The sequence below is a fragment of the Ambystoma mexicanum genome, chromosome 6q (genome assembly GCF_040938575.1).
Source record: "Ambystoma mexicanum isolate Mex_15411 chromosome 6q, UKY_AmexF1_1, whole genome shotgun sequence".
Classification (NCBI taxonomy): domain Eukaryota; kingdom Metazoa; phylum Chordata; class Amphibia; order Caudata; family Ambystomatidae; genus Ambystoma; species Ambystoma mexicanum.
In genome coordinates, this window is record NC_090937.1 from 125,719,347 (window position 1) to 125,739,439 (window position 20,093).

The window sequence follows — 20,093 nt, forward strand, 5'->3', positions numbered from 1 at the left end:
GAGTCCGCAGTGATGGTGACCTGTGGGGTAGGGTGTCGGAAGGGCTTACCCCTCCGCAGGTTGCAGTCTGCCAGGGAGAATTCTCTTCTAAGGCTAATTTCCCTTACCTATAGAGTCCCCCAGCAGCTTTGCTGGATTTGAAGGGTTTATTTTTTTTCTCCTGCTAAGCGTGAGAAACTTTTTTCCCACTCTTAGACAGATTGCTAGTGTGTGTTTTAGGCTATCTTGTGTGCATGTGGTCTATGGGGTTTGTCTCACCATCATAGGAATCATCTTTTTAACATATGTGGTACACAGCACCCTCCGTGCTGTACCACAGGGGTGTCATAGCTACCCCCAAACAGACTACATACCCTGGGACTGACTACTGGCTCCCAGGGTATGTAAAGTCCCAATTGACTTAACTAGTCAATAATTATGAACTAAACAAGTACACCTCATCTTAATATGAAAGTACTGGGAAAGGTTAATAGTTTTTCCCTAGTGTTCATTTTTGAGGGGGTACCATACAGTCCCTCTCTCAAAAGTTTCTGGCTGGTGGCAGTGGTTACTAGTGTAAATAGTCGACCGCAAATATTTCACTATGGGATTTTCCCATTGTTCGAGGCTACCACTTTTAATGACAGAATCTAACATAACGCCGGTTTATTTTAATATTCACTTTACTCCGGTAGGTTTTTATTGCGAGAACTTTAATAATATTTCTTTCTCTCGTCTTTCTCCATAATCCTAACCCAGGTCAGGGATCCTTTGTTCGTCCTTTTGGCAGGGTTCTGCACAGAAGCCCTCCTCTCGGTGCCACCGAGTCTGGGGTAGACAGGATGTATGGGAGGGGGAATAGGCACCCTGGACAGGGTTGCCTACGCAACCCAAGTCGCACTCTGCCCCGATAGGCCGGGGGTTCTCCCGCCAGGAGAGCCACCCCACTGTGTGAGTGACAGCTAGGTCTTGCTGCATAAAAGCAGGGTCCTGAGGACAAGACCTTGCCACTGGAACTAAAACCGAAGACGTGAGAAGCTGAAGACATCTGCAACGACTGAACCACCGGTGACGTCCTGCTGCAGATCCTCACCACTTTTCTCCAACGACTTGAGAAGATCTTCCTCTGCAAGAGTCTTCTTCCCTTGAGCTGGTGAGGCCAACCAGTTCACCAATCGCCTTCCCGGACCTGCCTTGGTCGAATCACCAGTGCCAAGCACTAGGAGACCGGATAGCCAGGCACCCGTCCACCCGGACCGCAATTTAAAGGAGCATACCTTGTATTCGTTTGGCAGCACCGCGGCTGGTTTCATCCCTGGGCAGTGCAGTAACTCGAATCTTCCTCCATGATGAGAGCCTCTCTTCCTCTGCTGGATCTCCCGAACTGCTGGAACTGCCAGGAACTAGCGCCACCGCAGGAGCCTCTTCTACTTTAAAGGTACATTGTTCTGCCAGGCCTCGCGTTTCATTGGGTATCGCTAAAGGTGTTTTAAGTCCTTTACTTACCTACTGGGTTGGCCGCCCCTATCATCTAACATTGTCTTTCACCTTTTGCAACCACCTTTTCGAATCGTTAAACAAAGACTTGACTGCAGCTACTAGAACATTTTGATCCTGGGCACCTTGCCTTGTACCACTGACACTGGCACAGGCCTATTGACTCGGGCGAAATCTGTTACAACTGCATTCTCTAGATTGCTTCTCACCCAGAAATGTGTTGGTGCACCTAAAAGAGTACCTTAAAGAGAGAGGACGCTCCAGCGGGGGCAGTTGTTCCTGGCAGTGGTTGAAGTTCGTGGTTCCGACCAGGGGAAGAGAAGATCTCGTCGAGGAGGAAACGTGGAGTCGTTGCACTGCACAGGGATGAAACCAGCCGCGGAGTTTCCGATTAAAGGGTGTGGTCCTTTTATTCGCGGTCAAAAGTGTTGAGCTTGGCTATCCTGCCGCCGAGGTGCTTGGCACGGGCGATTCGTCCAAGAGACGTCTTTGGAAGGCGAAAAGGGCGAACTGGTTGATCCTACCAGCTCAAAGGAAGAAGACTCTCCAGCAGAAGATCTTCTCTTGTCGTTGGGAAAGTGGCGAGTTCTTTGCAGCAGGGCGCCACCGGTGGTGTCGTCGGTTGCAGATGGTTCAGCTTCTTCCCTCTTCGGATTCTCAGGTCCTGTGGTGACTTCTGAAGTTTCAGTCCCAAAGGCCCTGCTTTTATGTAGAAAAACCCCCATTCATCAGCCTAGCTGTCAATCACACATGCTAAGTGGTGAGCCAGGAGGCTCACCACAGGGCCAATCAGAGTAGAGTGCGACTTGGGTTGCCGAGGCAACGCAGTCCAGGGTGCCAATTCCCCCCTCCACCCCTCAAGTGGAACCCAGACAGAGTGGCACCATTTGAGTGGGCTTCGAGGGCTTCTGTGGAGAAGCCCGCCAAAATAGTGGAACAAAGGGCTCGACCTTGGTCAGAGTTACAGAGACAGGACACAAACACCATTTTAGAAAAGAGTTCTAGCAAAAAGACCCAACCGGGGATTTAATATTAAATAAATAAACCGGCGGTATCTTTAACATTGCACCAAAAAGTGGTGCATTTAAAATCAATGGGAAAATCCCATAGAGAATATTCCGGTGGAATATTTTGTGTGGTAACCACTGCCACCAGCCAGAAACTCGACAAGGGGGGACTGGACAGTGCTCCCTCGGTATGGAGTCTATGTTTGGGGGTCACTATGACACTGTTAGGACAGTTTTTCTGAAGTCCAGTTAAGGGCCTAGTAAAACCATTCAACTGAGGCAGTACAAGACTCCACTCTTAGTATAAGACTGTACCACCTGAGTACATGGTAGCGTAGGCAGAGCAGCCAGGCTTATCTTAGGAGGGAGAGAGGGCAGTAGATACAGTACAAGTGAAAATTGTAATACAAATGATCCAAAGAAACACTGAAACACTATGTATTATAAAAATAAAGGATTTATTTAAATACAAGTAGGCCCAGATAAATCTAGGGGTTAAGTAAATACTGAAACATTATATGAAATCACAATATAACACAACACTATACTTGAAAGTACACAGACCCAAGTATAGACCTTATTTGGAACACCTAACAGTAGTTCTAGGGAAGTCAAAACCTTGTTATACACATTTAGTATAGGCCAAGCCTATTCTTTGGGAGTAAAAGACCAATGGTTATTTTTAGATTACTTTTGGTAATACAAGGACAGTAGGCCCTTCCAGTTGTACAGTGACTCTTGGAACAAATCACATAAACAGTCAACTGGACAATATACTTTTGGTGAATAGTGAAACACTTATTCTAGGTGCAGTAAAAACCTATAACTACTTTTGTCATAACACACAGTTATACCAGGTGAGTAATACCTATGGATGTAATGTACAATTACAGATGCTTTGGAAATCAGGGAACCCCAGATTGAGATAAGCAATAACTCTTGTAACTTGTTTTGGATGGCACACAGCTAACACAAGGTAAGTAAAACCCACTTAATTTAACTTCACAATGAAGGGGAAAGTAAAGCCCAATGTCACACTTTACTGAGTAGATATTCTAGGTAGGCAACAACCTAATGTAGACTTATTAAAGACAGGCTAGCAGCAAGTCAGGGGAAGCAAGACCCAGTTGGGGGACACTCATACAGTTATCCTAGCAGGACTAACCTGGTGATACCAACAGTTGGAGGACACTCATACAATTACCCTTCAGGAATAATCTGGTGAAACCAACATATTACTTTTGTAAAGAGGCACAAACTAATCACAGGAGAGTAAAATACCTTCACATCTACTTTCTTTTAGACTGGCAAAACAGTGGCTAAGGAAGGAAAGATGTTAACCATACTTTTAAGAATAGTGCATCACACATCCAAGATCAGTAAGAACTTTTGTAACTGTTCACTCTTAGAATTACAGTTACCAACCAACTCTTTACAAGTAAGTAAAAACACTTGATTTCTTTTCTAGGCAGAAGTCCCAATCCCTTCAAAGTCTTTTCCCTTAGAGCATGAGTGTTCTCAGTGGCAGAAGGGGGGTCACTAGGACTAGTGACCAACAGGCAGTGTTAGAATAAGTTCTTTAGTAGCAAAAGCCAGAGTTTCCTTGGGAAAACTGGGCAAACAAGTGAGTACTTTACTTCTAGGGTTAGAAGAGGGTCCAGGGGCTTCACAGAAGACACCCCAGCAGGATTCTAGCAGTGGGACTGGGTGTACTGGACGAGGGACCTCCCAATCACAGAAAACACCCCAGGACTACACAGAAATCCCAACAGGCTTAAGGTAAGTATATACCCAAGCCAACACAGTACCTCAGCAATGAAGAAGAGATTGCAGCAGGAGAACTTCAGGGACTGCAGCCAAATACCCGGTCACTGGATTCCTTGTCCTGGAGACTGAACACAAGACCTCAGAAGGGACTTTGCAGCAGGGATCGATGAAGAAGGCTCTAGGCAAGATTTCTCTCGCGGCTGAATGTGGTTCTGCAGGTTTGGCGCCTTTTCAAGGAGCACAGAAGAAGACAGAAAATCGCGGTTGAATTCTCGTCGTTTAAAAGGTCCAGCACTTTTTGGACTCGATTCGTGTCTCTGGAGATAGACCAAGATGCCCACGAAGTTTCAGGGAGATTCGGAATTCGGAAGACCGTGCACCGCACAGTGGCAGGAGGTCCCAGGGTATTGGGGTATTGCAAGAACGCAAGGTCGCAGCAACCCGTGGGATGGCTCAAAATGCAGGTTGTCTTGACTCTAAGTGGGTCTCACCAGGCTCTGGGTTCGGGTCGTCGTTTTCGGAGACCCCAGGTCGATCGGAAGGAAGGGCTGCAGCAGGCTCCGGTTACAAAGCAGGCTCTCCGGCCGCTGGAAATCATTCCCGCCGCTTTTCCTTCGTCATCCTCTTCGGTTTTTGGTTCCAGTGGTCGACATCACTTCAGCTCCCAGGTTTCCAGTATTTATCAGTAACTGCAACACAACCTCTGCATTCTCTCCCCGCATTTTACAAGAAAGGGGCGTTTGGCTGTCCAATCAGGACAGCCAACCCCCCCACTGGGATTTGGCCCAGTTGAAGGAAGACCTAAGACAAAGGAGGGGGAAGTTTGGGACCCCTCCCCCACTTCCTGTGCTTACAGACTGACTGGAGCCTGGGTGGGGTGTCCAGGGGACTCCCGCCAAAGACAAAACTCAAACAAAGGATTTTCCCGCCCTGGATGTCAGGGGAAGGAACAAGAAACGACAAGAAATACTAAAATGGCAGAAAAAGAAGACAGGGGCCATTTTGGTAAAAATGAGCACCCTTAGGTGCCTTTACTGCAGCTGTGATTACAGCACGCGGTAAAGGTGCACCAAATTAGTAAAAGGTATCACTGCCACCAGCCATTAAAGGTAAGCTTGTCACTGTAACAGAATTGTTACAGTTTAAATGTGAAAGGGGATACATTGTATCTCCCCAGCACTCCACATAAGGTAGGGTGTGCTGGTTCCACAGAATAAAATGTAAAAGGGATCCAAAGATCCTTTCTACCCTTGGGAACTGTTGTTCACTCAAGGTTAGCACAAGAAAGTTAAAGGGGGAGCCCCTAGGGCAACCCAGCAACAACAGGCACTTATTGCCAATAAGTTGTTAGACATGATAACTTTAAAAAGACACTATGGAGAGTCTTAAAAATGACGCCCATAAAAAGAGTTAAAGACAGGTGAGTGTGGAAAAAGGTTCCCACTCACTGAGGTATTAATGGAAAATATCTCACTAGAAAAGCAAAAAGTTCTGGAGTTGAACCAGGCAAGGACGATTTACCAGCCCTGTGGAAATCTTACCTAACAGACACCACTGTGTTACTGCACTGAGGGTGCTGTGTAACACACATAGGAAAACAGATGATACCCTATGGAGTAGAAAGGCTACCCCATAGCCCATGAACGCATACCAAGTCAAAGACATACCTCGAATCATGCCTAGGAGTGGCAGGAAAAGAGTCTCACTCTTAGCAGGAGAAAAAAACAAACTCCAAAGATCCAGCAAAGCTGCTGGGGGACTCACTAGGTTTGGGAAATTAGCCTTATAAGAGAATTCTCCCTAACACGCACCTCTAGAGAAAGTCTCCCGTAAGAGGGCCGGGGACCCGATCTGAAAAAGAGGAGAGGAAGGTAGGGGAAAGGAAGAGGAAGACTGGAGCCTGTGAAGACTTTAGAAAGGATCCAGGGACTCTTGAAATAACACATCCAGCTGTCCTGAAAGAGAGCAAGCTGGCCCCCTACAGGTGAGCCGTTTTCCCCTGACTGTTACGTCATTGCTTCTTAACACTTGCGGAGAGCGCGGAGGCAGGGGGAAAAAGAAATGAGCAAAGACCTCTGCTGTTCCCTCCTGTGGTCGCTGGTGGACTTGTCCGGCCTGCGTGCGTCTCAGTACTGAAACCCTTTGAAGCCAGTGAAAGCGCAGGGTTTGAAGTCAGTCCTGGCCTGGGACTGAGGAAAGGACTTCTGCCCTGGTTTAGTCAAGATGGCGAGCGACTTGGCGGTCTGCTTCGAGATTATCTTTTTGGTCAGCTCGTCATCGGTGGACGATTGAGAAAGATACGACCCCTCAAAAGGAAGATCCAGGATCCTTTCCTGCACATCGGCAGAGAATTTAGTGGCATGCATCCACGCTGTCTGCCGCAGCTTGAACCACAGGCATAGCCCTCTGCTGGCTGTGTCGATGTGGGAGACTGAAGACGCCATGATGTCCTGCGCAACAGCCGCACATCAGCCAGGGTGACCATGAAGGAGGCCAGTCTCTTCAGAGGGAGGTCGGCAGGAACACCCACCTCCTTCAGCTCAAGCCACAGTTTCTGCTTAGCTGCAGCAAGGAGGGCGTCGGCCTAGGCCCGCTGCAAATGCAGCCCAGAGTTAAGGTAGCAGCGCTTGCCAAAAGATTTGAGAGCTTTATCGGTCACCGGATCATGAGGGGCATGGCACTCAGTGGTGTAGAGCCTCCTTTCCTGATCGAAACGCCTGGGAGTCTGGAGCATATAGCTGCAAGGCTGTGACTGGTAGGTGAAACCCTGCAGGGACCACCCGTCTGTGCCATACGGTCCAACGCCGCTTTCAGAGGGAAGGGGACTGGAACCTTCTTACATGTCCCTCTCCTTGGGCGAAGGGCCAGAGACACTTGAATCCAAATCCAAGATGGCCACCATCTTGGGGCCTGGCGCCACGTCCTTATCGACAGGGCGCTGAGATCCTGTGCCACGTGCTGGGTCCGACATGGAAGGGCTCTCCTTAGCCCTGCAACTCGAATCAAAAGCATCGAACTCCGAGATGGCTCTGGTAGGCCCAGAACCCTGGGCCTGTAGGCCGGTAGTAGAAACTCTCCATGTGGCGACCTCTGAGAGGACTCTGGTAGGCTGGGTGCCCTCAGTTGCAGAGCAGATAGTCACGCTGGGCCTGACTCTTGGAGGTAGAAGTTGACAATTCATTGCCCACTGTGGCCGGAGATGAGGATGAACTTGATCGCCGTTCTGTAGGGATAAAGAATACAGTCCCCAGGTGCGGGGGATGCCAGGCAGGCAGAGCAGGTGTGGCCGGGGCCTGAGGTCATAAAGGGTGGCCAGGTAGCGAGAGCGGATTTAGCAAGGAATTCAGCAGGGGAGAGGCGGAGAGAAAGCAGAAGCAAAGAGGAAGGTTTTGAGGTGCTTCCGGAAACAGAGGTGGTTATCCTCAAGTTTCTGGGAGGCAGGAAGGCTGTTCCAGAGGGAGGCCCCTGCCGAGGAGAGAGATCTACCACCAACTCGTTGTTTGGAGAAGCGACTGACCCTGAGGGAGTTGGAGGCGGATGAGCGAAGAGCTCGAGAAGAAAGATACTTAGGAAGAGAGAGTTGAAGATATTGCGGCCCCACGCCCCAGAAGGCCTTGTGGACAATGCAGATGGTTTTGAACTTAATCCTTGCAACCACTGGGAGCCAGTGCAGAGATTTCAGTCCTGGAGAGATACGGTCCCTGGGATTGAGGCCAAGGACAAGTCTTGCAGTCCTGTTCTGGGTAAGTTGCGGAGAGTAGGGGCAGGCAAATTTAGATATAGGCTGTTGCAATAGTCCAGCCTAGACAGAACCAGGGCTCTAGAGACGGTGAGCTTCTGGGGGAAGGAGAGGAAAGGAAGAATACCTCTGAGAAAGTGCAGCTGGTAATGTGACTTCTTAGAGACGTCAGAGATGTGAGGAGAGCAGGAGAGTGTGGAGTCGAAGATGACCCAGAGGTTTTTAGCCTTGCAGGTGTGAGCAGGAAGATGGCAGAGAGAGGCCGGCCAGAGAGCTGCAGGGAAGGAGGGAGCGGGTGTGCCAATGAGGAGAATCTCAGTCTTACTGGCATTAAGGCAGAGGTCATTGGCGGCACACCACTCCTGGATAGCAGACAGACAGTCGGAGATGAGTGTAGGAGAAGACGAGGCCGAGGGTAGCCTGAAAATGAGCTGGGCATCATCCGCATAGCACTGAAAGTTGGGGCAGAGAGCAGCGATGCAGTGGGCAAGGAGTGCCAGGTATTGGTTGAACAGCCAGGGAGAAAGGTTAGATCCCTGGGGGACACCACAGGTAGAGAAAAAGATATCAGAGAGGAAGGACCCAAGTTGGACCTGGGAGGGTCGGTCGGAGAGGAAGGAGGTCAGCGACGCCAGAGCCTGACCAGTGATACCCAAGTTATCAGGAAGACGGTTGAGCAGGATGGCATGGTTGACAGTGTCAAAAGCAGAAGAGAGATCACGCAAGATGAGGACACAGGTTGTTGGAGTCGAGGTTGGAGAGCAGGTCTTCACGGATGTTCAGGAGAGCAGTTTCCATGCTTCTAGCAGCTCTGAAGCCAGACTGATGGCCATGAAGACAACCAACAGATTTGGTGTGGAGATTAAGCTGGGAGATGGCCAGTTTCTCCAGGAGCTTGCCCAGGAAGTGAGTGATGGAGATTGGGCGATAGTTAGCCAGGCAGGACGGGTCGGCAGAGGGTTTCTTGAGAAGAGGGTGCACAAGTGAGTGCTTCAGGGGGGATGGGAAGACTCCAGTGGCGAAGGAGTGATTGCAGAAATCAGCCAGGGAGTCGATGTGGTCCTTGATGGTGAACCTGTTTCGACAAGACTTTCATAGATCGGACTTGTCTAGAAACCTCATCTGCAGAGAAAAGGGGAAAGGCAGAGAAGGGGGGGGGGGGTGGCAGCAGAAGGGCCAGAGGAGGAGCAGTGAGGGAGGTGATAGGAGGCGTGAGGACAGGATGTTATGAGTTTTAGAAGTGAAGTGGTAGGCCAGTGCCGTGAAGAGGGCCTGGGAAGGTACAGGAAAGGTAGAGACTGTGGCAGGGTTGGCCATTTCCTTGCAGATTTTAAAGAGTTCAGCCGAGTTGTTAGATGCCGCAGAGATGCGGGCTTGGATATGAGCTCTCTTCTTTGTGAGGACAGAGAGAGGCGGTATTGCCTTTGCAGCAGGCGGCAGGCCAGTTTGTCAGAGGATGAACATGAAGCACGCCATTTCCTCTCGGCCAGGGTGACTAGATCCGAGTCATACCAGGAATTACACTTGGCTTTGGGCTTCATGCGGATTCTCAGGACAGGGGCAAGGATATCAAGAGTATCACATATAGAAGAGTGGTGCACAGAGATGGCTGTGTCAGGGTGAGAGTCAGCCAAAGGGGGAGTAAGGGGTGAGAAGGCGGTGGTGAAAGCCTCAACTGACACGCACTTCATGGGTCGGATGACCAAGAAGGTGGGTGGCAGTGATGGAGGTGGCTTGGCCTGAGGGGTAGGGAGGGTAAAGTGGGAGGATAGGAGAATATGATCACTCCAGGAGAGCGAAGTGGAGAGGGGGGACAGAGAGGGGAAGGTCAGAGGAGATCAGAACATCGAGAGTATGCCCTGCAGAATGAGTCAGGCCAGAGGGGAGAATGGTGAGCGAGAGAGAGTCGCAGAGGTCGCGCAAGAGTCCAGAGTGGACATAGGAGGCATCCAGGTGGATGTTGAAGTCTCCAAGAAGGAGGAGTTGAGAGGTTGAGGCCAGGAGTGAGGAGGAGAGGTCTGCCCACTCAGAGAGGTAGGAAGAAATCAGACCAGGTGGCCGATAGATAGCCACAGTAAGGGAATGGCTTGGGGAGAGAGAGAGAGAGAGCCGGCAGACGAGGCATTCGAAAGAGGATTCGGCATGCGTAGGAGTGACAGAGGCAGGAATCCACACAGGGAAGATGAGTGCTACACCCCCACCAGAGTGGTTGGGCCAGAGCGCAGAGAGGATCTTGTAGCCTTCAGGTAGGAGCGTGTCAAAGCTGGTGACAGAGCTGGCCATGAACCATGTCTCAGTGAGACCGAGAACATCAAGGGCAAGTTCTTCAAGAAGGCGGCAGATATCAGAGGAATGTTTGACGGCAGAGCAAGAGTTAAGAGTGGCAATACGGAGAAGGTTGCCATCTTTGAAGGACTTCCGGGGAGGGGTACAGATCAGAGGTACGCCCTGCGGAGGTGTGGAAGGAGACCGAGAGGGGGCAGAGAGGGAGGGGCAAGGCAATGTAGCCGAGGAAAGGGGAGGGGGGACAGCAGGAGAAGAAAGGAAGTTGATGAGGCGTGAGAAACATCTATCAAAAAAGGTGAAGGATGGCCTGCGGGCCTCGGACCAAGACGGTCCCATTAGAGTAAACATTAACTATGACCTTAGAGGAGTGGAAGGAGGCCAGGACGATGTCCCAACGGGTCCCACCATTAATGGGAGAAGAGGAGAAAGGAGAGAGCACAGGGACCATATGAAGGGTCCATAAGTCAGGTGAAGGCACGACAAAGAGGATGTCTGTGAGAGTTTCCTTGTAGGTGTCAGCGATAGGGAGGCCTGGGTTGGACACTCTCCCAATCAGCATTCTCCCCTCTGGCCCGACTCATTCTGCAGGGCACACTCTCGATGCTCTGATCTCCTCAGACCTTCCTCTCTCTGTCCCTCTCTCCACTCCTCTCTCCTGGAGTGATCACTTTCTCCTATTCTCCCACCTCACCCTCCCTACCCCTCAGGCCAAGCCACCTCCATCACTGCCACTACCTTCTCGGTCATCCGACCCATGAAGCGTGTGTCAGTTGAGGCTTTTGCCGCCACCTTCTCACCCCCTCCTCCCCATTTGGCTGACTCTCACCCTGACACAGCCCTCTCCATGCTCCACTCTTCTATATCTGAAACTCGTGATATCCTTGCCGCCGTCATGAGAATCTGCCTGAAGCCCAAAGCCAAATTTAACTCCTGGTATGACTCAGACCTCGTCACCCTAAATCGCAAGTGCAGGGTGGGCGAGAGGAAATGGCGTGCTTCATGTTCATCCTCTGACAAACTGGCCTGCCGCCTGCTGCAAAGGCAATACCGGCTCTCCGTCCTCACCAAGAAGAGAGCTCATATCCAAGCCTGCATCTCTGCGGCATCTAACAACTCGGCTGAACTCTTTAAAATCTGCAAGGAACTGGCCAATCCTGCCGCAGTGTCTACCTCTCCTGTCCCTTCCCAGGCCCTCTGCACGGCACTGGCTTCTCACTTAATTTCAAAAACTCAGGAAATCCTGTCCTCACTCTCCTCCTATCGCCTCCCTCCCACTATTCCCTGCTCTTCCTCTCGCCCTTCTGCAGCCACCCCCCCTCCTTCTCTGCCTTTCCCCTTTTCACTGCAGACAAAGTTTCTAGACAATTCTGATCTATGAAAGTCTCGTTGAAACGGGTTCACCCCTGTTCCTCCAAAACTATCAAGGACCACACCGACTCCCTGGCTCCTGCCCTGGCTGATTTCTGCAATCACTCCTTCGCCACTGGAGTCTTCCCATCCCCCTTGAAGCACTCCCTTGTGCAGCCTCTTCTTAAGAAACCCTCTGCCGACCCCTCCTGCCCGGCTAACTATCGCCCAATCTCCATCACTCCCTTCCTGGGCAAGCTCCTGGAGAAATTGGCCATCTCCCAGCTTAATCTCCACACTGAATCTGTTGGTTGTCTTCATGAACCTCAGTCTGGCTTCAGAGCTGCCAGAAGCACGGAAACTGCTCTTCTGAACATCCGGGAAGACCTGCTCTCTAACTTTGACTCCAACACCCCTTGCGTCCCCATCTTGCTTGATCTCTCTTCTGCCTTTGACACAATCAACCATGCCATCCTGCTCAACCATCTCCGTGATAACCTGGGTATCACTGGACAGGCTCTGGCTTGGCAGACTTCTTTCCTCTCTCACCGGCCCACCCAGGTCCAACTTGGGTCCTTCCTCTCCGCTATCTTTCTCTCTACCTGTGGTGTCCCCCAGGGGTCTAACCTCTCTCCCTGGCTGTTCCACCAATACCTGGCACTCCTTTCCCACTGCATCGCTGCAATCTGCCCCAACATTCAGTGCTATGCGGATGACACCCAGCTCATTTTCAGGCAACCCTCGGTGGTCTCCTCTCCCACCCTTATCTCTGACTGTCTGTCTGCTATCCAGGAGTGGTGTGCCGCCTATTACCTCTGCCTTAATGCCAGTAAGACAGATTCTCCTCATTGGCACACCCGCTCCCTCCTTCCCTGTAGCTCTCTGGCCGGCCTCTCTTGGCCCTCTTCCTGCTCCCACCTGCAAGGCTAAAAACCTTGGAAACCTTGGGGTAATCTTCGACTCTACTCTCTCCTTCTCCCCTCACATCTCTGACATCTCTAAGAAGTCACACTACCAGCTGCTCCTCCTGAGATGTATTCTCCCTTTCCTCTCCTTCCCCCAGAAGCTCGCTGTCTCCAGAGCTCTGGTTCTCTCTAGGCTGGACTATTGCAACAGCCTCTTTCTAAATCTGCCTGCTTCTACTCTCCGCCCTCTGCAAGTTATCCGGAACAGGACTGCAAGACTTGTCCTTGGCCTCAAGCCCAGGGATCGCATCTCTCCAGGACTGAATTCTCTGCACTGGCGCCCAGTGGCTGCGAGGATTAAGTTCAAAACCCTCTGCATCGTCCACAAGGCCTTCGGGGGCTTGGGACCTCAATACCTTCAGTTCTCTCTTCCTGAATACCTTCCTTCTCGAGCTCTTCGCTCATCCGCCTCCAACTCCCTCAGGGTCACTCGCTTCTCCAAGCAACAAGTTGGTGGTAGATCTCTTGCCTCGGCTGGTGCCTCCTTCTGGAACAGCCTCCCTGCCTCCCTCAAACTTGAGGAGAACCATCTCCGGTTATGGAAGCACCTCAAAACCAGTTTGCTTCTGCTTTCTCTCCTCTGCTGACCCCCTAACCGGAACTAGAACTGCACTTGCCGCCCTCTGATCTCGGCACCACCTGCACTGCCCACCTGGCAACCCCCGCCCTTGGGGACTGTTTCTGTATCCCTACAGTCCCCCTCCCAGCCCTTGACACACGGTGTCTGCACTTATCCATGCACTCGCTACATGCTGACTGCTACTTACATTTTGTTATTATCTTTGCCATGTACTGCACTGTCCCTGCCCCCTTCACACGCACTTGCGCGATCTGAATGACACCTGGCCTAGTAGGTTTGTTGTCCGTCCTCCCTTTTGTTCCCCTCCCTTGCCTCTTTGCACCTTGAAACACTTGTGTATAGGCGCGTTATAAATGCCATATCATATCAAAAGTAAACTGTCGCCCAGGAAAATTGGTGGGGAACTACCGTAAATGGATTCAGAGTTTGAGAGAAGAGGGAATGACTAGAAACAATGTTGTATATCGCCTTTCTAGATGTTTCATCTGCTTATGACAGGGTTGGCAGAATAGTCTGTGGCAGGAATGTAAAAAAAAAAAAAAAATCCGAAATCCTAGTGGGCCTTAAGATCATATTAAATACAAACGCAAGAATACAGACAGACAATGCGGAAAGTGAAGTAACAAAAGAGATCAGGACTCTGCAGGCTCTTAAACAAGGTTGTATTTTAGCCGCTTTATTATTTAATGTATACCTGACAGATATAGATTCTTTGTTTGAACAGTTTATAAACGTTACTAAGATGGGTCTGATCAAAGTTCCATGGTTGGATTAAAATCTTTCGTTAGAGCAATCGCCCAACTACTAAAATGTATAGGAGCCATCTGGAGGTGTTCAGGGATAAGTAATGAAAAAATACAATAAGAACAAAATAAAAAAAAAAATCTGGGAGTGAAAACATGTAAATCTAGTCTGGCATGTAAAAGAAATCAAAGATTCGAGGAAGTGGAGAAAATACCGTAGTTCGGTTTCAAATTAAAAAACCAACCAGCAAGTAGTGAATACTATTCCTAGGAGATATTTGCTTAAAGTACATTTAAAAAAAGGCTGTAGAATACGGGGGATATTCATGGAATCCTCTCATACTGGCTTGTAAGATGAAGATTATTCTTACAATTTTACACAGAACAGAAATTGATCCAACATTAGAAATAAGTTGGTTTACAAATGGTGTATATTTGACTTACCTCAATGTTTGGCATTTTAGGTTATAAGGTCAGAATTACAGCCTTGAATACAAACCTTTATTAATATTATAAACTTAAACATGCTATTGATCCTTCACTATTTGAAATTCTAAATAAGGCAATTAACGTCAATAAATTCATGTAGATTACCTTTTTATAGCAGAAGGAGAGGGGTTTATGAAAACTTCAATTGCAACATGATTATTTTATATTATAAAAAGTAAATGATTAGACAAAATGCACTATAGCAGCATGGAAATAATTACACACATCACAGAGCTGATAAGAATTATTGAATACATTTCCCCAAGTATTGCGTTACTGAAACCTATTTTAAGATTTCCACATTTTAAGATGGCTACAATCTTTAGATATAATTTATTGTTAACGTGAGAGATAGGCGGTGCTCAAACAAAAATTCCAATAGATCTACGAACGTCACTTCTGAAATGATATACAAAAAGTTTAAACTTTGAAATTTCTACTGAATCAATGTTCAGCATAATATGAGACGGCTACTTTTGGAGGCGCTTAATCAGCAGGAAACAGCTTTCACTAGTAATTGTTATTGACTTTTTACATTTTTTTTACTATTGACATGTTATAGTTAATAATTTATGGTCAGTTGTTAGGAATGTGGGGGTTTTAGGTGGTCATGGGGGCCTCTGTGGCCAGAGCCACCAGGCACAGGCTAAAAAGCCCTGGAGATTTGCAGTTTTGGAGCCGCAGACAGCGCTGGGACTAAGTTTCCCATGAAGCAAGCCAGGAATCCAGACATGCATTTGGCATGCAGAACTCCTCTTAAGTCCACCCATGCCCGTGCCAGACTGTTGATTCAGGCACAGGCAGGGTGGCAGTGTTCTGTTCGGCGTTCCTGGTTTTGGGTGAGATGGTCAGTTCCTAGTTTTCGGTGGCTCCTGCTGAACGCAGTCATGACGTGTCTCGCCTCGGAAGCTCTGCTAATGCTCCGGAGCTCTGGGCAAGTTGACAGGCAACTCCCCATTGGCTGTTACCGCCACTGTGGTGGTCCACACCGAATGAGCACCACAGTAGCTCTTTCGCTCTGAGAACCAGTTTTCTGACACATCATTAGTCCACTTGGGCTGGCCTTTGGAGGCTCCCTGAGCCTGAGATAATTACAACGATGTGCATAATGAACTGAAGGGTATGCAGTAATTTAAACAAATAGAAAACAACGAACATTAATATAATATTTGTAACGAAAAAATACCCAATTTTTAAAAATATATATATATGGGTGGTGGGATAAGGGGTTAAAACGGGTGGAGAGGGGGCTGGGTAGGATTATAAATGAAGGGAAACAGGGGATTGGGGGGACCCCCCACACCCCCAAAATAAAAAAAAATAAAGAAATGTTCTATTCGTTAAAATCACATGTAACCAAACTGAAGTATAGTTCCTAAGTTGGTTATTAGGATTTTCAACTCTGTAACAGGGTTGTCATGTCCTAGGCTTCTTTGCTAAGACATAAGGGGTACATCTATGTTTCATGGTGCAAGTTATGTTTAAGTTTGGTTTCATTTGCTTGCTTGTTTTATGGCTGTGCACAGCGTCCATGCAATTATTTAGTCATGATTCATGTTGCTTTCATTTGCTTGCTTGTTCATGCTATCATTTCTATGTGCTTAGTGAAGCATGTTATGTCTGTTAAATAAGGAATTGGGTCTGTAGAAAGCATTAAATGCAGGTACTAATGTTTATCAGGATACAAGAGCTGAGCTATGCTAAGAGCACCGTATTGATGAATTTTGCCTTCCCTCACTCCCTATCGAATCAAGTTATCTATCTCTTCCGGTTTCCCTACGCCACCCCCCCCCAATAGCTATCCACAACTTCTCCCAACTCTCCCCCCATTGGCTGCCTCAGTGTTACCCTTTAAGCACAAACCAGGAACCCATGCCAACCAAGGTAGGAGGGTCTACTCCATTTGGCCTCCGTGGTTAGGGATGAGTTCTATATACTCCTCAGGACTTGACATCAGTGAATGTTTTTCTGTAAAGCAGAACATGGTTTTACTAATTCAAAAACATGGAGAACTGGTTTTATGAGATTGGTGCTTCCTGCTCAGCAATTCTTTCCCCACCATGCTGCTTCTTGGTGAGCACAACCGCTCATTGCAACCCACTTTACCACGCTCCCATCATCACCACATGACACTTGTGGAATGAGTAAGCTATTGGCCCATGCCTGGTGTTTTTTTACTCCTTTTGGACTGACTTTCTGGCTTGGAAGCTGCCTTATTAGGGAACCCAACCCGGCCCTGCCCTTCCCTCCCCCTGCGTATCCACCCACTACAGCCCTCCACCCCAATGCCTGGAACCACTTGATGCTTTGCATGTCGTCCTTTCCCCCTCCATTTGCCTGGATGCCTGCTCTATGAAGCTTCAGACCCTCCAACCATCTGTTGAGCTGAGCACCATTTTAGCCTGTAATTTAAATCCCCAAATGCCCCTTTATAGGAAAATCAGACTGCCCATTGTATCACAGTTAAGATGGAGTTTTGCAAAGTCGATACTCGGGTTTACACTCGTGATGATTATTCTTTTAGAGCAAGTATCTGCAACCTTTGGTTATCAAGCCGTTTTTAACTACAACTCTCATCAGCAGTTGCCAGTAAAGTCAATGATAAATCATGGGAGTCATTGTCCAAAACATTAGGAGAGCTAAAGTTTGTAGACCCCTGCATTAGAGGCTGCTCATAGTTCTATCGTGTAATACATGTGTCAGAATTCTGCTTGGTGAACAAAGGCATAATGCCGTTTTGTTTATGTACAAGGCTTATGGGTATGGCCTCCATAGATAAAAAGAATATTCTGTAGGATTGCTGGCATTATGCTGTAGAGAATGAATGTAAGGATGTTGTAATGTAAATAAGTACAGTGAATACAAAAAGAATACCTTTCACTTAGAATAGAAGGTGGCTTTACGCTCCAACCGCTCTCCCCATCTTCAGTGATTTTGGTCACCTGTTTAGTCAGTTTATTCGAAATATTTTCACATTTGGTCATAAGTCTCAAAACTACTTCTCTTTCCTTGATCAACGTCTTACAGTCCCAAACAAAACTATCTGGTAGGCCATTTGTGTTTGAAAGCTTTGAATTCTGGGGAACAAAACAAATCCACACATTAGTAGTCTAGAGGTGAAGGTATCTTTGACAAACATTTTGTAGCACAACATTAACTTGCACAATTTGCATTTGTATGAATGCAGCTTTAAGATGTTCCGGGACTAAAAGAATTACATACTCCGTAGAAATATATATATTTTTTAAACAAAACGCTCTCAAAAGGGGGCCGGGATGGTAATGAAGTGGACAGGAGTTATGCTATCCAGCAGAAAAAGAATGTAACCAAGGGTAAGCATTTAAGCAACACCTTCGAATGAATACCTCTTCGCACATTCCTCTACTTTTGAAAGTCCCATGATGACAATATTACAATTAGTTCAATTAAGAGAACACTGCTGTGTTGGAAGTTGCTGCAGCATAGCCCAACCAAAGCAGGTCTGGTTTCAGAAACCAATCAAGACAAGGGGCCTCATTATAAACCTGGCAGTAGCCGTGCAGGTAAAACAGGCACGACTGCCACCGGAGTTGCATTTTTTCCTGTACCCATCAATGAGGAATGACTGGGTAATTCCCACATTGCCGGCCCGGTAATTCCTGCATTGCCGGGTGCCGGTCAGTCTCCATTCCCATTTGAGCCCCATAGGGCTCAATGGGAACGGGAACATCGGGCTGACAGGTGCCCGCGACACAGCTCTTAGTATGGCAGTCCGAGAACTACGGTACTGGCTTGCTTACCGGTACGGTAGTTCCCGAACCGCCATGCTTATAATGAGGCCCAAGGTCTCAAAAGTATAGTATGAAGAACATGTGACTACTTGGCAAATAGGCAAGGCCACCCCTAGAAAAAACAGAAGGAACAGTCTTTCTCTTTGGTAGTGTGAACATGGGGCACCCAGAGGACATGTTTCTCCAAAACAAACTACTCTGTTAAATTTGGTTAACATGGCAAGTGATGCTTGATAAGAGCCTTTCCTGTTGCATGTACGAATCACACACACATTTAGAAATCCATAAGGTTTTCTTTTGAAAAGGATATCCAAAGCTTTATATTCAGCTTTTACATGAAATTCAGCAGTGATCTCTGAGCACAACTCTACTAGATGGAAAAGCAGTGAACAGATGATGAAAGCATAATGGTTGAACCTCCTACAACTGCCATTTTGAAATAACAGCCACAAAGAATACGGTTTTCAGAGTCAGTAACTTGAGCAAGCCCAAATTAGTTTCTCAAATGGTGCATCTATTGGAAAATGTTGAACCAAATCAACTGCTTCTGCCTGGCCTCATGTATATACCAGCCTGTCTGAATGTTATGTGAAGGCATCATGAAGTAAGACACACACAACAGATTCAACTTTCTACTCGAAAGCTTTATTTTTCTTATATGTCAAGATGGAGTAAGGCCTAAATTGCCCTATACACTCAAGTGGGATTTCCCTACCTAAAAAGAAAACTAAGGATAATCTGTCAGTTAAGTTCAAATAAAAAGTCTGTGTCCAAAACCTATACTTGCCCTCACAACTAACTGTATACAATGTGTAGAGAGGTCAGCAACAGAAGGAAAAAAGTGTTAAAAAATAAAGTTCCGAGCTTCTTCCAGCTCTTGGCTTATACTTTACTTTAAAACATTTATAAAGTGCAAACCTTGGACCCGGAGGCATTAGGGCGCTGAAACAATAAATGGGTTTCCCCTTCCGCAAGTTTCAGAACAGTTCCAAAAAGACCTCAGGGTTCCTTTCCCCAAGAGTTCAACACAGTTCACAATGTCTCAGGCATCCATTCAACAAAAGTTCAACTCTTCTAACTTTAAAATAAACCCATTATCAGTTCAAATCTTCAGTCATCCAGGATTTCCAATAATTTACTCCGCTTTCTCTGCTTCTTCACTTTCAATTGACTTCAACTACTGTGGTCAAACACAAACCTCTTGACGTTGGCTTTTCCCAAATACGGGTCTCTCGGTCTAGGCACATTTGTCAGACCACATGGTCCACCCATTAAAGGTCAAGCAACCGATAACCCTGTGCACTTCAATATGCTTTCTGTATTCCTTCGACTTTTGCCAACACAGGTTTTCTCTCTCATAACCTGTAGTTCCTTGCATTATTTTATCCATGCTATGCCAATGTATTATCTCGAGCATGAGCACGTGTTGACCTCACCTAGATGGATGAGGCATCTCTCCATCTACGTGCGATACATTGATATTTTTGGCATCTGGACTGGCCCCCTGGAAGATCTGCAGGACTTCTTCACAAGGATGAACGAGATACACCCAGAAATCGAATTCACTACTGAGACGAGTGACACGACTATGCATTTCCTTGACGTGGAGATCTACACAAAGGACCAGTCCCTAGAAACACGGATCTATACTAAACAAACTGAGTGAAATAGCCTTTTATTGGCGATAAGTTTTCTCTCACAAAGAACAATCGACAGCGTTCCACTCAGTCAAATTCTACTCTACCGCAGAAACATCGCTGAGGATTCTGAGTAGGAACGTCAATCCCTCTCGCTGCGGACAAAGTTCACGGCTAGGGGCTATAATAACAGTCATCTCTGAAGTTACTGAGAAAGTCAGCCGGATTGATCGACACACTCCTCACTCCAAAACCACCTAAAACGATGGCATCTTTGGTCGATGTTA

General features: G+C 47.7%; 1 protein-coding gene across 1 annotated transcript in view; it reads right to left on the minus strand.

Moving 5' to 3' along the window:
* The window catches only part of SMARCAD1 (SNF2 related chromatin remodeling ATPase with DExD box 1), a 1,912,998-nt gene that overhangs the window by 966,414 nt on the left and 926,491 nt on the right, over positions 1–20,093 (minus strand). Inside the window, exon 10 of the mRNA XM_069630562.1 lies at positions 17,274–17,476. Coding sequence (XP_069486663.1) covers positions 17,274–17,476 — 203 coding nt within the window. The remainder of the gene's footprint in view (positions 1–17,273; positions 17,477–20,093) is intronic.